General features: G+C 37.5%; 1 protein-coding gene across 2 annotated transcripts in view; it reads right to left on the reverse strand.

Annotated features, from left to right (window-relative positions):
- The window catches only part of adam12b (ADAM metallopeptidase domain 12b), a 147899-nt gene that overhangs the window by 39849 nt on the left and 88997 nt on the right, over nucleotides 1-19053 (reverse strand). For both annotated transcript variants that reach the window (XM_030155523.1, XM_030155522.1), the window contains exons 12-13: nucleotides 9535-9712; nucleotides 1979-2068 (exon numbers count right to left, since the gene is read on the reverse strand). In XM_030155523.1, the coding sequence (XP_030011383.1) occupies nucleotides 1979-2068; nucleotides 9535-9712 (268 nt within the window). The remainder of the gene's footprint in view (nucleotides 1-1978; nucleotides 2069-9534; nucleotides 9713-19053) is intronic.

Here is a 19053-nt window from a genome sequence, read left to right on the forward strand (position 1 = left end):
TCAGCTTTGTATGTATTCAAGCTTTAAAAATATCATTTCTAAAACTTGTAAAATCACAAAGAGGAGTTTCTGGTAAGATTAATCGGTTTGGCTGACAGAATATTAGTCTTATAAAACCGGAATGACTGACTTTGAGGGTAAAGAAAGCTAAAAAAAATTACAAATCATTCTATTCTGGTCTGATGTTCATTTCTACATTTTTGAATTAGCTGCTTTTGATTTACATCCAATAAAGTGATATCAGTTCTGTAAATTTCAGACATATAATTTTTGGGGCAGGGTTAGCTCTTCCCTGTTTCAACCTATCAATGTTATTTCCACTATTAAATCCACTATTGTATATATCACCCCATTGAGGCCAGATTTAATTTAACTGGAAATGATAAGTTATAGTTGAACTGGTTGAATGTACTGGAGCTGAAACTTGTATGGATTTTGGAATAATGAAGATAAGGGAAAAATGTGACATCTTTTTATTCTAAGGTATGTTTAACAAAATATATAGAAAAAAGAGAAAAAAAAAAGGGGGAAGACGTACTTTAAGAAGAGTTGTCTTTTGCTGCATTTCCACTACATGGTATCGGCTCGACTCAATTGGACTTTTTGCGTTTCCATTACGAAAAAGGACCTGGAATCTGGTACCCGGTACTAGTTTTTTGGTATCATCTCCGCCGAGGTTCCAGGACTGGGGACCAGATACTAAAACATGACGAGTAAACACTGCCGACCACTGATTGGTCAGAGAGTCATCTATGTAACCCGCCGTTTTACAAAAAACAGATGTGGAAGTTGACAGTAAATATAGCGGCAGGTTAATCCACATAATGACAGCCTGAAAACTACACCATGGTTTGTCGAGGAGGTTCAGACGTAAAAATTCAGCATGAGCTTGACCAGACAACATGCAACGAACGAGTTTATCAGCAACTCTCTGAGCAGATGTCACGGAAGTAACGCTCCGCATCACTATGACGTCCAGGTACTGTAAAGTCGGTAGTATCTTTTAATGGAAAGGGTCTCCAGAAATAGGACCTGGCACCCAAGTCGAGTCGAGTCGAGCTGAGTTGAGCCTGTTCCACGTAGTGGAAACGCGGCATTTTTTTTTTTTTTCCTCAACAGAGAACTTATATGGAACTAGGGCTGGGTATCATGGCCAATTTTCTTAATCGATTCGATTTTGATTTATAAGGTTCTGAATCGATTAATTGCGATTCAATTCAATTCAGTATTAATTGACTGATTCAGATTCATTTAGTGATACTAAAGTACAATTTTGATTTGTAACTTGATTATTTCACTACTGCAGCCATGCAACACAGAATCAATATTGATATTAGAAAGGAAATAAATCTGACATTTCAGCAGTAAATAGCTGAATCTGCTCTGAAATAATGAACAGGACAGAAACATGTCCATGTTTCTACAGCGGCTCAGATTGGACTTCTGTCTCATCTTTATTCTGTTTTATACCTGGTGCTTCCAGCCTTAAGGCACATTACTGTCACCCTGCAGCACTGCAACCAATTTGGCCCCCATGAAACAGAATCATGTTGGGCCCTTGGTAAAAGAAACTCACTGGAGGGGGAGGGTGGGCGGAGCTTTGTGATTTCCTCTTTACCATTCCTGTAACTCCGCCCTCAGCCACAGCTGATCCAAGTTAATAGTTCTAGAACGGCTGGCTTCCGCGACCCGCCTCATTTACTCACGGTCCTGCTTTGAAAAATAGATCTCATCCACCATTAATCGATTACGCAAAATTAAAAAGAAATCGAACCAAAATCGATTAAATCGATTTTTTTTACCCAGCCCTATATGGAACGTGTGTATGTTAAATTTCATATTTTACCATTGTTGATTTTTCAGACATGGTATACAAATGTGCTTAGATGTCTGTTGTAAAGTATCTCTCCAAATGAAAAAAATAAAATTATAAAAAAAATAAATCCACTATTGTTTGACCTCCTGTCGGTGTTCTTACCATGCAGTCTTCGCAGCACTGTCCATGGGCACACACTGCATCCCCCTTCAGGGTGCACGTTGTGGCATTGCAGCATGGGTTCATACATTCCTGAGTGAAGACAAAGATAACAAGGGAGCACTTTAACATCCACTCTCAGCTGCCCCTGTGCGATCGAGGCTTTTCCAGGTCAGTAGAGCATATACTTCTTGTTTGGGGACTCTACTCATCCTGACCCCGAGAACCTTGAGAGACATCGTATTTACAACAGGGAAAATACTGCAAACACATAGATAAATGGTAATATGGTCTAGAATTTGGGAATTTGTCAAAACACTGAACACATTGACACATGCTGACACATACTTTCACACCTCCCCCTTTTCTCATTTCTCAGTTTGTGAACCCTCGATACTTCTCCTTGTTTTCTCTCTTTGCGTCCACCTGAGATGGGAGCAGACAAGGTGAAGACGAAACACGAAGAGAGGGGAGTTGAAGCAACAGGCCTTTAACAAAACCAGACATCCTGGCTTCGGAGCTATCATTTCAAATAAGCATCAGGTAAATACTCGTGCTGGAGCTGCATCATCTATCCATTATTCTGTTATAGGCTACTTTATGAACTCTGTCGGATAAGCAAAACAGTGTTCAGGAAAAGTTAGATACTGTATTCACTTTCAACTCAATTCACATTATCGCATAATGTAACAAGAATGTAGGGATATGTGTGTGTGTGTGTGTGTGTGTGTGTGTGTGTGTGTGTGTATATATATAATTAACCAATTTGCAGCACAGAATGTCTCTGCCAACACATTTCAGGCAGTTTGTCCCAGTAGAGTTAGCATCGCGCATGCACAAATGGGCAGTTGATCCGGTAGTGACAGGCAGCAGAACCAACCCATAAAGATGGAAGACGTTAAACAGCATGTTAACCCTCTCTCTTAAAATATATATACAGGGTGTCCCAAAAAATGTATACACACTTTAAATAATAAATATAAAGTAGGTGTTTATTAAAATTCATTTCCTTTTCAAAATGTAATAGAATTTACAAACATAATTTTATTGTTTTGTCACCGCCTGTTCTCAAACTGATGTCTGTTCTGGTCCAGACACTGCTGACAACGCCAAGCAATGGAATCGCACACATCACCAAACATTTCCCTTGGTATTTGCATGCATTCACGTTCAATGGCTGCTCTCAATTCAGCGACTGTTGCAGGTCTCATAGCGTAGACTTTGACTTTTAGGTATTCCCATAAAAAAGGCTAGTGGTGTGAGGTCTGGTGAACGCAGAGGGTATTCAACGAAACCCCTCCGTCCAATCCACCTGCTTGGCAAGTTCACCAGTACCTGCTGCACTTAACTGAGAATGTCACGCTGCCGTAAGTGGTATCGGTGTGGTTGTATCTGAGTACTTTTACGAGTATGACTACAAGTATATACGCTGAGTATCGGACCTGATACTGGATACTGGTACTGGCATCGGTACATCCTTATTTCCCACTACACACAGTAGTGGGAAAAGGTTTTTGGACACCCTTAAAATTTTACACAATCTCAAATATTGTCATGAAATATTTGTGTTAAAACCTATTTTGTGTTTCAAAAGGTCATCAGACAGCACAAACACATGCACATTATTTTTTTTGTTTATTGTTAACATGAATAAAATGACAAAACTAAATTTTCAAGAGTTTTAACATGTTATGCCTTGAATGAGTTTTCATTATCTTGCTGAAACATCCAGTTTTGACCTTGACAGAACAGAGCATGTGCAAAAAGAAGCACAAGGGTTTGGAGAATGGTGCAATACTTGGCAGAGTTTAGTGATTTAAGAGTAATTCTTAATACAATATCCTCCTGAGACCCAGCAGGGCATTTTTTCCCTCTGTAGGGTATGAGAGTTTCATAGCTTTACATAAAAAAACAAAACAAAAAAACCGAAAATGCTGTCCGCAGCAAAGGACATTCCATAAAAATAAAAAAATGTATTTGATTGAGTATTGCATCACGCTGTTTCCAATCAAGGCACTCATTTAATGTAAAAAAGCCAAAACTTTTACTTTCTTGGATATAGTACAAATGTATGGAGTGTCCAAAAACCTTTTCCCACCACTGTACAGGGTGGGGAAGCAAATTTACAATGAACATTTAGTTGTTTTTTCTCAGCAGGCACTACGTCAATTGTTTTGAAACCAAACATATATTGATGTCATAATCATACCTAACACTATTATCCATACCTTTTCAGAAACTTTTGCCCATATGAGTAATCAGGAAAGCAAACGTCAAAGAGTGTGTGATTTGCTGAATGCACTCGTCACACCAAAGGAGATTTCAAAAATAGTTGGAGTGTCCATAAAGACTGTTTATAATGGAAAGAAGAGAATGACTATGAGCAAAACTATTACGAGAAAGTCTGGAAGATACTATTAAAGAAGAATGGGAGAAGTTGTCACCCGAATATTTGAGGAACACTTGTGCAAGTTTCAGGAAGCGTGTGAAGGCAGTTATTGAGAAAGAAGGAGGACACATAGAATAAAAACATTTTCTATTATGTCAATTTTCTTGTGGCAGATGAATTCTCCTGACTTTCAATAAACTAATTGGTCATACACTGTCTTTCAATCCCTGCCTCAAAATATTGTAAATTTTGCTTCCCCACCCTGTATATATTTTATTTACCCCATAATTTTCGCAGTACAACATCTAAACTTTGCCTCCTTCCTCATTAATCCACAGAAGGGCATTTTAAGAACCTAAACATCCTTCAAGATGACACACTGAGATCGGGGATGAGGGGAGATGAGGGGGTGCAAAGTGACCCCTGTGAGGTCGTAGATGCAGCAGTTCAGTTTGTTAGGAACACACAGTGGTTGAGGGGAACTTGAACACAGATGTGATGTAGTTTCAGAGATACAGAGAGGATCCATCCGGCTGACTGTTAGCGTGGTAGAAGTGAGACTTGAAAGGCCGTCAGAGGCGATGACTGGAAGAGCAGAGACAAGATCAGCTGGCTTCTGGCAGAACGCGACAAGATGAGAGAAGATACGCAGGTTGAAAGAGGAATACCGTTGCAGAGGACTTCAGGGTGTTGTTGTGATGTTTATCTTTTATTGAATGCCAAACCACAAGAACTTTGTTTCTCAAACAGTGTCAGGGATTGCACTTTTACAAACCAGTGTCATTTATCTTCTCCCAGTGTGAAGGTTTAGTTGCTGCGAGGTAACGATAACACATGTTGATGGTTGTGGATTGCGGGCAGCTGGATCGTTGGCCGTCTAATTTTCAGTTGACGTGTGGTTTTATGAGTCTGGGTATTTATGTTTCGGGTCTGATGTAAGCCTATTGTTTAAAAAGGAGAGAAAATGGCCGCTTTCATCTCTTCGGCTAAATGGGTTGGCAGATCAAACACACCATCGCTCTGTGGTGACATCATGAAGGTTATCGAAACCCACGCTGGTACAGACCAGTGCAGATTATACTTTTGGGTGGCTGGTGGTTTCTGTGTTGTACTGACTTCATCCAAACACAAAGTATCCAGGAAAACATGCCAACATTTTCAAGAAATGAAGTAAAGAGTTAAGCCTCTTCTTATCAAACATCACAGCGCCTGTCCACTTTTACTGATTCATATAATCTCAACATAAATTTGTATTTTTTGCGGCTCAACAGACGCATCACATTTTTTATTGGCTTTTTCTGCTTCTTCCAACATGTAGCTTTTTAGTTTAAGGCAATGCTTAACAAGGTTATAATAGTGTTGGATTTTTCATTATAGTTTAATTTTATTTAGTTTTGACTTTTTTTTTCTCTAATTCAGTTAGTTTTAATTCGTTTTTAGAGCAGGTTTACTAGTTTTTATTAGTTTTAGTTTTTCTCTAAATGCTTAGTTTTAGTTTAGTTTTAGTTTTTTCATATCTTTTATCTTCTTCACCGTCATATTCAAATAAATCCCAGACAGGACTCTGCTGCTTTCTTCCAACTTTAGTCTCTATGTTTCCAGGTAGAGTGGGGATGAGAAGATGACTCTAAACCACAAGTGACGAGAAGTGATGGACCTTTAAATATCATACGGTGCCAGCAGCTAAAATTGCTAGAGCAAAATAAATCGATTTTGTATCAACCCGACATTGACAAAGACGAAAACAAAGGGAATTTTATCCATAATTTTTACATGTTTTAGTTAGTTTTGTAATCACACAATATAGTTTCATTTAGTTATCCTTTTTTTCTTTTAATTATAGTTTTTTTTTCAGTTAACGAAAAAATGTTTTTTCAATTCTAGTTTTCGTCATTTCGTTAGTTTTCGTTAACGATAATAACCTTGATGCTTAATTTATAAAGTGGGAGGTGCTAATTATAACCAAATGGAATGATGTAAACAAACAGAAAGTGATAACAGACTCATTTTGAAGATTTTTAGCACTAATTCTTGCTTATTCTCAGCTTACAAATGAAATAATAATATGTTTAAAAGATGGTGTTTGATATACATTTATTTTTGACAACATTGACATATTATCACCTTGGAGCTGATATGGTGAAAGTGTAAATATCTCAATATAATTCAGTGAGATTATTTGAAAGACAGAAAAATGTATAATCACTAACTGGCATTTCACTTTAGTGCTACACATTGAGTTCATCTGAGAATTAAGGTTAGGCAACTATTCAAAGAAATAGCAAAACTGAGATTATTAAACTGGTGACCTCCAAAATGAAACCTGCTTTGCTTCTTGTAATATATTAATTGTGAATGTGTTTCGTAAAAACACATTCATAATAATTATTTTAGTCACAATCCAGCTCTTATGAGAATAGTGACTCTATACTCTGTTCTACTTTTATGAGGGTTTATCACCACAGGTAGCCCTATTTAACTCAATTACACCCATTCTAATATAAAATCATTGATTTGTGCTGGTTTAACCCATAAAGACCCAGTGCTACTTTTGTGTCAGTTCCCAGAGGAATTTTTCTCTCTATTTAACCTTTCGTAAGCGACTTATCACCATTTATTATAATGCTATCTTCTGTATTTTGCATTTTTCAGTGAAAATCATGTATTTCCCTATATTTAATAAATTGATCATGTAGATGTTCATAAAAGCTCAGAGTGAAGTTGAGGGTTATTATAACAGACAGAGAAAACTGAAAAAAAGAAGATATTTTCAGCAAAGATATCAGTAACTGAACACATAAACAGGCATCTCCATCCACTGTCATTTGTCAAACTCCATGGGTTTTACTGATGAATCCATGTTTTAGAAGATGATAGTGTTTCCATGTTCACTACGAAGCCTCTGAACGTCCAAATGGGTCATATCTGATCATCATATCTGATGACTGTATTTTACCTTCATTGTTTACATGTATTGATAAGATTAGTGATTCAACAGTAGGGATGTAATGGTACAGAAACATTTCGGTTTGGTATGTTTTCGGTACAGGGGTCTTTGGTTGGACACATTTTTGATCTGTTTTCAGTACAGTGAAGGAGACCAGTGAAGGGGGGGGGGTGTTTCCATAACTACCAAAAACTGAGAGTGAAAGTTAAGGCTCCCACATAGTCGGGAGCATTGTGCATGGCGCAGACTCAGCGTACACAGTCTGTGGACGTTTGAGGTTTCATCGTTGATTGTATCAATTTACTACATTTCTCATGACAGTTTCCTTCATTTACATCATCCTACACTGTGTGACACCAAGTACGTGTAAGTGGAGTCTGCACGGTCATAAAAATTGTGCTTCCGGCATCTGGCGGACGTAAATAAAGTGTTTTGTTTTTTTTTCAGAATTCAGCAGCGGTACACGGTTTGTGTGGAAACTTAAGGCGAGTGTTTGCATTCTTCACATGGGCTACACGTATTCATTCAGTACACCTCCGTATTGTATTAAAGGCCCCGAACCGAAACAGTTCGGTACAAACGAGTGCACCGTTACACCTCTATTCAACAGGTATTAAACATTTTACATCAGTAGATACATTTGGTTACCTGAATGGTTTTGGGTAGGGATGTCCGATATTGGCTTTTTTGCCAAAAACCGATATGCCGATATTGTCCAACGCTTAATTTCCGATTCCGATATCTACCGATACCGCTGCCGATATATGTGGGATATTAAACTAATTTTAGGTAACATCACATATCTCCTGTCATGGAATTAACACATCATGCCTAATTTTATTGTGATGCCCCATTGGATGCATTCTCAAATGCAACAAGGGTTTCAAAATGTAAACACTGTCTGTGCAAAGAATACATACTTCAACTTAAGTTGTGAAAAAAATGCCATATTTATTTATTTTCTCTCCCTCCCTCCATGAGTCTGTTACAGTGTGGCAACTCTACTGTACAATTTTGAAAACTGCACAATTCTTTCAGCTACAAACAATGCTTTGTTTACGTGTCGGTAAATGTAGGCGAAATCAAGGCATTATTTTATCAGTTTTAATGATAGGCAAAAAAACCGATAACGATATTCACCAATATTACATTTTTATGCCAATATCGGGCCGATAATATCGGTGGCCCGATATTATCGGACATCCCTAGTTTTGGGTCTTTGAGGGTTAATAATGAACAGACTGGTACAAATATTCAACCCTGGTCACGAACAGGACTTCACAGTCCAGAGGAAACATGCCAAATTTGTGAGATATGATGTGATGTATTCATTGTGAAATCCTCTTATTTTTACACTTTATAAAAGACACAGCTGCTTTGGCTGCAGCTGAGTGATACCTGCTTCCCAGATGTGATTCACACTTCACTTCCCAAGATGCCCCACAGTGTGTGAGAATGAGAAAAGCGGGCGGCGTGCATCAGAACGTGCTGGGTAATTTGTGCCAAAGAAAGCTTACCCTCAGCCCTGTCCCCATTACACTTTTGTTTGTTTCTTCTGTTACACAATTGGACATTGGTTTGATTAATGGGCCTTCAGCAAGGAAATGACATCAGCGTGGCAGCTTGTCTTGGATCAGTTCAACACATGTGGGAGACTGAGAGAAGCGTGATGTAAATAAAACGCTTACACTGGAGGCCTTGGGTGATTCAAAACACTTTCGGGCTTTTTTTTTCACAGCAGGTTTTAATACATTTAAGCCGCAATAACAATGTCAATGTCAAGACAAAGTTCAACTTGGAGTTTGTTTTGGTTTGTTCAGGGGGTCTGGAGGAGTTGTTGAGACTCTGAGTGGTTCTGGATGACTGCTTACAGGACAGTTAGCATTGTTTATTTTAGATGTTGTGTTTTGTACAGGGAATATGAAGCAAGAGGAGGACAAGATTTTTAAGTTATTAGAGTATTGGTATGGGAAATTTTTGCAGCCATCCTGGTCTTTCCTTTTTGGGTAACGAATGGATTGGAGGAGGGAACAGAGGAAAAGGATATTTTGTGAAATGTTAACTACACTGCAATAAGTCCTGATGCACAAAAGGCTTAAATCAGTGTTTTGTGTCCACACAGCCACACGCATTCACAGCTGGTAGCCTGCCTTGAATAACCACAATGTTTTGCTGTTGCTACTGATTCACTCCACTGGAGCATGTGAGGATCAAGCGCCTTACCTCCGGCTCTCCGCAGTCACACTCTTCTCCTTCCTCCACGTAACCATTTCCGCACTTTTGGCCACCGTAAAGCACCTTGACCTCAGGCATGTTGTAAAGACACATGCCCACGCCTTTCTCCAGACTGGCAGCGAGGTCCTTCTTACTGCACGTACTGAATACTGTTGGGAATGGATACCTACGAGAAGGACGGAAAAAACAGGAGTGAAGAAAATGAAGGCGTGAGACATCAGGTCTGATCAAATATTGCAGATAATTCATTTATCAGACAGGGGTAGTTGGTTAGTTGTTTGTTTACCTCACAGGTGTCAAACATGTGGCCCGGGGGCCAAATCTGGCCCTCCAAAGGGTCCAGTCTGGCCCCTGGGATGAATCTGTAAAATGCAAAAATTACACTGAAGATATGAATCATTTTAGTTCAGGTTCCACATACAGACCAATTTAATCTAAAGTGGGTCGGATCAGTCAAATATTATCATAATAACCTATAAATACTCACAACTCCACATTTTTCTCTTTGTAAATTTATATTTCTATAAACATTTTCATGTCATTTTACTGTATTTACGCAAAAACAAACTACCATTTCACAAAAATGTGAATAACCTGAACAAATATGAACATTTTGAAATGTTTGAAGTGTTTACCAAGTTTCGAATTAAATGTTTTGTAAATTTGTAGATCCACTGTGATCTGTAAGTTTATATATGTAAATGATGTAAAGAAATTTTAGTTTGTTCACTTTATTCACGTCGTTTTAAAGGATAGTTGGTAGACGTAAACATTTTTATTGCTTAATTTTACTTTTTTCTCTCTAAAACATAGAGGAAAGTTTGGAGTTGACATTATTTATATATTATTATGTTATTATTTAACTGGTCCGGCCCACTGCAGATCAAATTTGGCTTAATGTGGCCACTGAACTAACATGAGTTTGACACCCCTGGTTTACCTGCTTTACTAATTTTAGCTACTTCCTCTACCCTTCTTCAGAAACGTCACAATGATGTTCCTGTGACATGACTTACATCTTATTTATTTGTAAGGGACAGTGCATATTAATGAGCATCTACAACAATTACAGCTGCAAATATGCCAGATTGTAGCAACAGTGCTAATTTCCATCTGTAATCTTCTGACAAAGGCAACAGGAAGTAGCTGAAACTAGTAAAGCAGGTAAACAAACAACTACCCGTCTTGATAAATGAATTACCTATAATAATTGTATGTGGAAGACTGTATGAAACTCTATCAGGTCTTATCAAATGTTGACCAATGAGTCACTTTGACAAAATAAAGAATGACAACAAGAAGGTGGAACTGCAAACTTTGGAGGCAAACATTCACCGATCAAACACGGGTTGTCATCTGAAACATGTAAGCAGGCTAAGATTATCTGTCATCTGTAGACCAAATAAAGATAAAATAAGATAAGATAAAAACAAGAGTACAACACAGCACAGTACGAACAAGAAGACATCTCAGTGCAGACACATAACAGTGAATAATCCTGCAGACACATGACAGCAATAAATAACACCGACCATACTATGACATGGCATCCTAAAGCATGGGACAGTATACAGCACCAATAGATAAATAAATAAAACAATTGCTCAACCCTAAATCCATACCAAAATATGTAACATTGCAAGAAATAAAAACCAATGTGATTAAAAATATCAATAAAAGATGAGACACCACCATCAATAAATACAATATAAATAATGAGATGTTCTATAGGTTTGCCTGAGACCTATAGAGAAGCTAAATTATCTTTGCTGAACCTAATTTGCATCTCTAACAGCTAACAGTAGCTCGTATTGCACACTGTTGAAACCGTAGAGGAGCAAAAGAAAGCAAGTGATGATCTAGGGAACAAATGTAAATACGTCGTAAGTGCCGTTATGGGAATCAAACGTGGGGAAACTGAGATCTTTCTTATCTTAAAAAGGACTCTAATGCTAACACCAACAAAATTGTCTCGCAGAACAACACAAACCCACACATAATCTTCATGTAGGCGCCTAAGCATGTGTGAATGTTACTCATCGAACCTTTAAGTAATTAAGCACAGGAATCAAATCCATTTTCTTAACCTTACTCCACCATTTATATATATTGAAATAATTTTAAGACGTTATGTGTAGTGTTGATATTCCAGTTCATGTCTCTTCAATCCAATACATCTTTGACATAACTTCATCGCTCTTTATTCTCAACACTATAATGCTAATTTTAAGTCATTTTTTAAATATTTGCAAATAAAAATATGACATATAGTCCCTTACAATGTATGACAACCAACTGAAAAAAAATCACCAGAACTCACAAGTTCTATTCAACTAGAAAAAATGTCCAGTCAGGGCAGGATATTTGCACAGACAAGTTTACAATTCAGAAACCAAAAAAATCAAGTGCACTTAGTCATTTCTACTGAAGCAGACATGCAGCTCTCTGACTAGAAGCCTTATTCGATCTGCTCATTCATGAGGCTTTTCCACTGAAATTTAATGGTCTACTGAAACTGCAAGTGCTCCCCTTCAATAGATGTCCAACTGTACGACTGAAAACACAAATACCTTATCAAATATCCAGAGAAACATTTTCTCTGGCAGCCAGACTTTCAAGAGGCACATCCTGGCAATGAGGGACAATTTACGCAATTGACTTGAGGGCCGATTATTGGGAGGAGTATGTTGTAATGTGTGTGGGTGCACATGTGTGTCCTTGATAAAACAGCGAGCCTGAAACCACATAATTTCTACCGCCTTAATTTCACTTGGCGGAATCGCTTACCTGAAATGCTGACTAATGTCTAATTTAGAGAGCAAAGAAATTGGATTTTGTATTGAAAGTGAGAAATGTTATGACTCTCAAGATGAAACTGTGTGATATTCCAATAACAGCTGTAAAGCCCCGGGGATGAGCCCTCCTTCTAGACTGAGCTTCTGCGTGTCTATGAACCATGTATCATAAATAAACACAGAGGGATGGAAATAAAACAGATGGCAGTGAAAACCAAAATTAATTTGTGGGAATGTACAAGAGACAGATCGATGCAGAATTACAGCTGTTAATTTGACAGAAATGAAAAAAAGACTGTGACACAGACGTCGCATTGAAGGAAAAAAAGAAATGAAATCATGAAGCAGACAGAAAAACGACAAGATACCTTCCTGCGTGACATACTCACAGGCCCCACTGACAATATAAAACACAAACCACAGGACATATTAAGATAACAGTGTTTGACAATAATGGAACCCAGCCTGGTCCGCACACTTAATGTCAGTAAGCAAACAAGAGAAGCATCACAATAGACTGAATCAGAAAAGCTGACTTTGGGGTGTAAAGTGAGCATCTCTCAGCTTCTACGGACAGCCGTGGCTGGGTTTCGAGGTCTAGCTTAAGAGACTATGTGATGGCAGGGAGGAAGGGAAACAGAAAGAGAGAAGCAGCTGGCATGGGATGGTTGAAAAGCTTGACATCAGACAGAAACATGTCATACTTATGCAGCGATAAACTGACTGGGGTCTTCAAAAGCACCAGGGCGTAGAGACTGTCTGCAAAGCTTGAGGCTTGACAGAGCAGATTTGTGAAAATTCAACATTACACAGAATATGTTTGTGAAGCCTGGTGTTGGAAGGAGACGGAGGTGGTGGGGCGCTTTGCTTCTGCCTAAGGGGATTTGGCTGCTTCAACTGCATGGATATTTCACTGCTGTTAGTTGACTGTAGTCAAGCTCCTCCTGAGGGGACAGGAGATAATGGTGGAGGCATTCAATGGAAAGAGGAATCTGTTTTTTTTTTTTTTTTTGCCAAAGAACACAGATTTCTCAAGTATATAAAACAGAAAAACATCCTCCTGTAACGGCCACCCTTGGGTGAAACCACTGCATCTTCCTCAGTCAGACTGTTCACCTTTGAGTGTCGGCTACTTTCATCTGTCTGACCGAAAATCAGTCTACCTGTCTGTGATTGCCCCCGTCTGCTCCCTTAATCCACTTGTCAGAGTCCTTTTTTTTTTTTTTTTTTTTTTTTTTTAACCACCGCAGTGTCAGAAAAAAAAGAGATTTGCTGTGCTGTGCATGGGGACCTAGGCGTTAAATCAAGGACGGGCTGCCTATGTAGATCAAACTATGGTACAAAGCAAGCCAAGCCTCTTGTACATAGCATGGCCTGCCACTGATAACAGAACACAGACATGCTTTGGGATCTGCACAAGGGGTGCACTGTGAATGATGGGTAAACGGGGGGAGGGGGGGCAGAGTCTGTTCGTACTAAACTGACATTATTGGTAGAAGATGGGATGCCCATCAGTTATTTCTTCAATGAGGAACATCTGGTTTCCAGGACCAAATCAGATACATATGTTAAGTATTAGTAATATGTAGCAGACATGTGTACGTCAAAAAAAGAACATTGGTTCAGGTCGCTGTTGGAAATACCACAGTCTTATGGGGTGGATTACAGGGTGGGGAGGCAAAATTTACAATATTTTTGAGGCAGGGATTGAAAGACAGTGTATGACCAATTAGTTTATTGAAAGTCAGGAGAATTTATTTGCTGCAAGAAAATTTACATAATAGAAAATGTTTTTATTCTATGTGTCCTCCTTCTTTCTCAATAACTGCCTTCACACGCTTCCTGAAACTTGCGCAAGTGTTCCTCAAATATTCGGGTGACAACTTCTCCCATTCTTCTTTAACAGTATCTTCCAGACTTTCTGGTAATAGTTTTGCTCATAGTCATTCTCTTCTTTACATTATAAACAGTCTTTATGGACACTCCAACTATTTTTGAAATCTCCTTTGGTGTGACGAGTGCATTCAGCAAATCACACACTCTTTGACGTTTGCTTTCCTGATTACTCATATGGGCAAAAGTTTCTGAAAAGGTATGGATAATAGTGTTAGGTATGATTATGACATCAACATATGTTTGGTTTCAAAACAATTGACGTAGTACCTGCGGAGAAAAAACAACTAAATGTTCATTGTAAATTTTGTTTCCCCACCCTGTATATTTATCATCCCTCTTTTGGAAACACAGTACTGATGGCTTTTAAATTCTACAGTCTGATTAAAACATAAGGGGACCAAAGCGAATATACACAACTGAGGTCCCGCCCCTTCTAGTTGTGCTCCATCAGATCTAACTTTGGGAAAAAAAGTATATTAAAGTCAGTGGTACATTTTTATCCTGTTGGAATTAGGCCACAATTTACACATATGATATTTGTCAATTTAAAAGATTATTTTTTGGATTTATGGTAATAAATGGTGTCTATACGACTATAAGACTACGCACCTGATGTAGAGGTGATCTGATCATGACGTTCCTTCTCCATGATCTGTTCAGAGTTACTAAAGATGTCTGTGCAGCCTCAACATGACCAGACTTCTTTTAATCCTTTTTCTCCTCACTCTCAAAGTTCAACAAAAGATGCAGCCCCTTCAGCTGTTTAAAACAATACTAGATGTTTCTTTGCCACAAATTGCGACTTTCTTAGCTCAAAAACAAATTTTTTAAGTTGAACTTTTATTGGCTTGAATTATATGTGTAAATGGTGACACAGTTCACTTCATCAATAAATGATTTACCTCTCATTATTGACTAAGTTGAGTTAATATATTGAAAGTTGTTAAGTAACATCATGTGGTTAAAGGGTTACTTCAGACCCTGGAACACATGACTTACTAAACAGTTTATTAGTGTTCTAAAGGTTATTTGAGGATATGGCACAAATATATTCACTGAAATATCCTGTTTTCATTACTGCTGAGGAAAAGTAAGGTCTTGTGTTTGCACATCACATATGGAATGCAACTCCACCTCTTCAGAATTAATCCTATTTCAAGTGCATTCTAGTTATATTATACTTGGAGCCTGAAAAAGCTGAATCAGGCACAGATTGCCAATACAGTCTGGCAAAGATAATAGTTGCTGCAGATTTTCTTACATTACATTTCTATACTCATGAAGGAAAGGTCTATTTGTGACTCATGATCTCAGATTATGTTAGAATTTTGTAAAAGGAGAAATAGGCTTTATTTACAATAGTTTAACCCTTTTATGCATGATGTTCACGTTAGTGGACACATAGTTTCAGCTCACTTTCCAAAGGGTTATAAAAGGAATATTCTCCAAACCACATGGGGGCAGTCTCTATAGACCCTAAGCAATACAATGAAAAAAACTATCATTTTAGTTTTAGAATTTGGACTGCTCTGTGATCTCATAAAGTTAACCTCCTAAGACCCAGCTATGTTGGTGGACAAGAGTTTCACAGCTTTTTACAAAAAAACAAAACAAAACAAAACAAAAAATAGGACCAATGGCCCTGTAGCTTACCGGCCAAATTAAAAGCTTTGGGAAATGTATCCAGATGTCATTTATTATCACCCAGTTCTGTGTATTTATTATATGACAGAAATAGCCCATGTTTTGGTCATATTCCAATCAGATCTGTAAAAAATTCCAATTCCAACTTGATATCATTGATACTTACTGATTTATTGTATCAATCCACTTCCTATCTCTTATAATGGGGAAATTTTTCAAAGTGGTACCAAATCCAGAATCAGACCCGGATCGAAATAATTTCAATACCTTGTGTTGACATCATCATAAAGAAGCTGTATCAAGTTTGAAGTCAATCGGAATTGTTGATTCGGAGAAAAAGACGATTGAAATTTTTGTAACGGACAACGACAGACGACGCCGACGGATGCCGCATGATGACAATGGCTTACGGCCTGTCGGCTGGTGAGCTAAAAACTGTCTACCACAAAGGACATTCCATTAAAAAAAAAATACATCTGAAAAAACTGTTGCATCATGATGTTTCCAATATAGGCAATTATCTAATTCAAAAAAGTCAAAACTAGCATATGAAAGAATGTCATAAAGGATGCAGGACAACACAGAAAATTATCTTTTGAAATGGAGCAAATACCTGGAATCTTTAGATTTCAAAGATCAGAAGACCAAGAGGATTCACACTGAAAAGACAATGACATACCCTGTGTATGTATGTGTGTATATTATGATTACACACCTCTGTGTAGATATTTATGGCGTATGTATATATTACATACATGGATACTCCAAGTTGATGTGTGCGGGATAAAAAGCCACTATATCGATATGAAGACCTCTTCTGGTTAAGGGTGGGTGGGCAATTTACCAATGCTTGAATGTTAGTATTTGATGTGTGATGATGTGATATATTTGGAAAAAAGAAACAAAAAATGCAAGTCATAAAAAAAAGAAAAAAAAAAAAGCCTAAACTTGTACTTTCCTGGGTATCAGAGGGTTAAATATCTTCTTAATAAAACCTTATTTTCAAAAAATTCAAAATGCATTTTAACTTTAGCCTAATTTTGAGTAATAAAATCTACCTAAAAAAAAAATCTAGACACTTTTTTTCATAATTCATGAATGAAAAGGTTAATGTTGTTATCTATGCCTGGCAGCAGTCTAAGTTTCATTACTCTTATATTTTCTGTTTTTGGGCAAAGGCAGACAAGTTCAAAAATAATGTGTGTCTATTGACTGTTCAATTATCTACAATACTAACAGCCTTAAAGCTAAAACCATAAACACGTTCTGTCATTCCTGGTCAGGGTTATCTTGCCCATTTTGATGTACAGTCATATATTTTAGTCCTCTCATTGCTTTCATGTAAAATAAGAAAGGCAGACACCCATAACTGTCAGCCAAAGTGGAATCATGGACAGACACAAAATAAAAACTGCTGCCATATTATTGATTAAATTTTAAATTACTTAAACGACATTTAGAGTTATTTTAGGAATGCAGTCTACGAGTGAGCAATTATGCAAAGCTCTGTCATTTAAATGGCGGTGAGAGGTCACTTTTAGCAGCCGCATCGGGAGCCAAAAAATGAATCTAAATGATCAAAGTTTAACTGATGTCCGACACCGCTAGTGTTTGTATTAGAACAGGGCCGTGATAATTAAGCTGTGCTAATTTGCAGAGCTGGATCACCCAGTCGACTTCGCTCCAGGTAACAGGTGCCCTCTTCATCCAGCTAACAGATGTGGTGTTAGGATAACAGTGTGTCCAGGGACGCTGGGAGAATATCTTACTCCCCAGTAAACCACCGCCTGCTTTGTTTCTGCATCATCTGCTTCCTGGTGCAACAACTGTACTGGCAAAAAAAACATCCTAAATAGCAGATGCTGCTGCAAAAGATGACAAACACTGATACCTTGTGTGTAACTATCAGGAGAGACGAAAGAAAGACGTTTTTATAAAGAGCAAAAGATGTCATCTGTTTGGTGGAACACACTTAACCCATAAAGATCCAAACAGCAACTGGTGACCAGAACCATCTACTGATGTAACTGTCTAATCCCTGTTGAGCCACTAATCCTATCAATCCATGTCAATAATTGGTATAAAATACAGTAATTCATCTTTTCATGGTCATCAGATATGACCCATTTGGATGTTCAGAGGCTACCGTGGAAACACCGTCATCTTCTACAACATTGATTCACCACTAAAACCCATGGAGTTGGATCAATGACAGTGGATGGTGACACTGGGTTTATGCTCAGTTAATGATATCTTTGCTGGAAAAAGTCACTTTTTCTTCAGTTTTCTCTGTGTCTGATATAATAACCCTCAACTTTAATCTGAGCGTTAATGAACATCTACATTATTGATAAATCAAATATAGGAAAATACATGATTTACACACTGCAAAAATCTAAATCTTACCACATGTATTTTTTTCATTTCTAGTCAAAATATCTCATCAAACATAAAATAAGATATAATCACCTAAAGAGTAACTTTTCAGTGAGATATAAAGAACTTTTTTTTGGACTATAGATCTTGAAAATCTTATTTCAAGAAATCTTACCAAGATAATTTTCACTTGTTCCATAGGCAGATTTTTTTGTTTAATTCTTTTTTTTTTTTTTTTTTTTTTGCTTAATTCGAACAAAAAAAAATCTGCCAATGGAACAAGTGAAAATTATCTTGGTAAGATTTCTTGAAATAAGATTTTCAAGATCTATTGTCCAAAAATAAGTCCTTATATCTCACTGAAAAGTTAATCTTAGGTGATTATGTCTTATTTTAAGTGTGATGAGATATTTTAATTACAGTGATGAAAGTGAGGAAAGAAAAAAAACCCTGAATTTTTCAGAGCATTTCATTCTGCATGCTCTTAGGTGCATTCTGGTGCACTTTGGGAGCAAAAACCTGTAAAGCATTAAGGTTCAAAATTAATGAAAAAATACATCTCACACAGGAATATGGTCAAACATTTTATCAAATCTTGATATCTCTACTTAAACATTCTGTTCCACTAATTCTCTTACTGATGTACTTCAAACATTGTCATGGGTAGATTATGGACAGATTAAGTATCTGTGGTAAAAACATTGGTCTCTTAGAAACATGAGAAAAGAGGCTCATCAAGAATAGTAATCTTATTTAATAAAATGTTCAGGTATCCGCCATCTTGTCTCCAGAGACG

Source organism: Sphaeramia orbicularis, chromosome 15 (assembly GCF_902148855.1).
Source record: "Sphaeramia orbicularis chromosome 15, fSphaOr1.1, whole genome shotgun sequence".
Lineage (NCBI taxonomy): Eukaryota > Metazoa > Chordata > Actinopteri > Kurtiformes > Apogonidae > Sphaeramia > Sphaeramia orbicularis.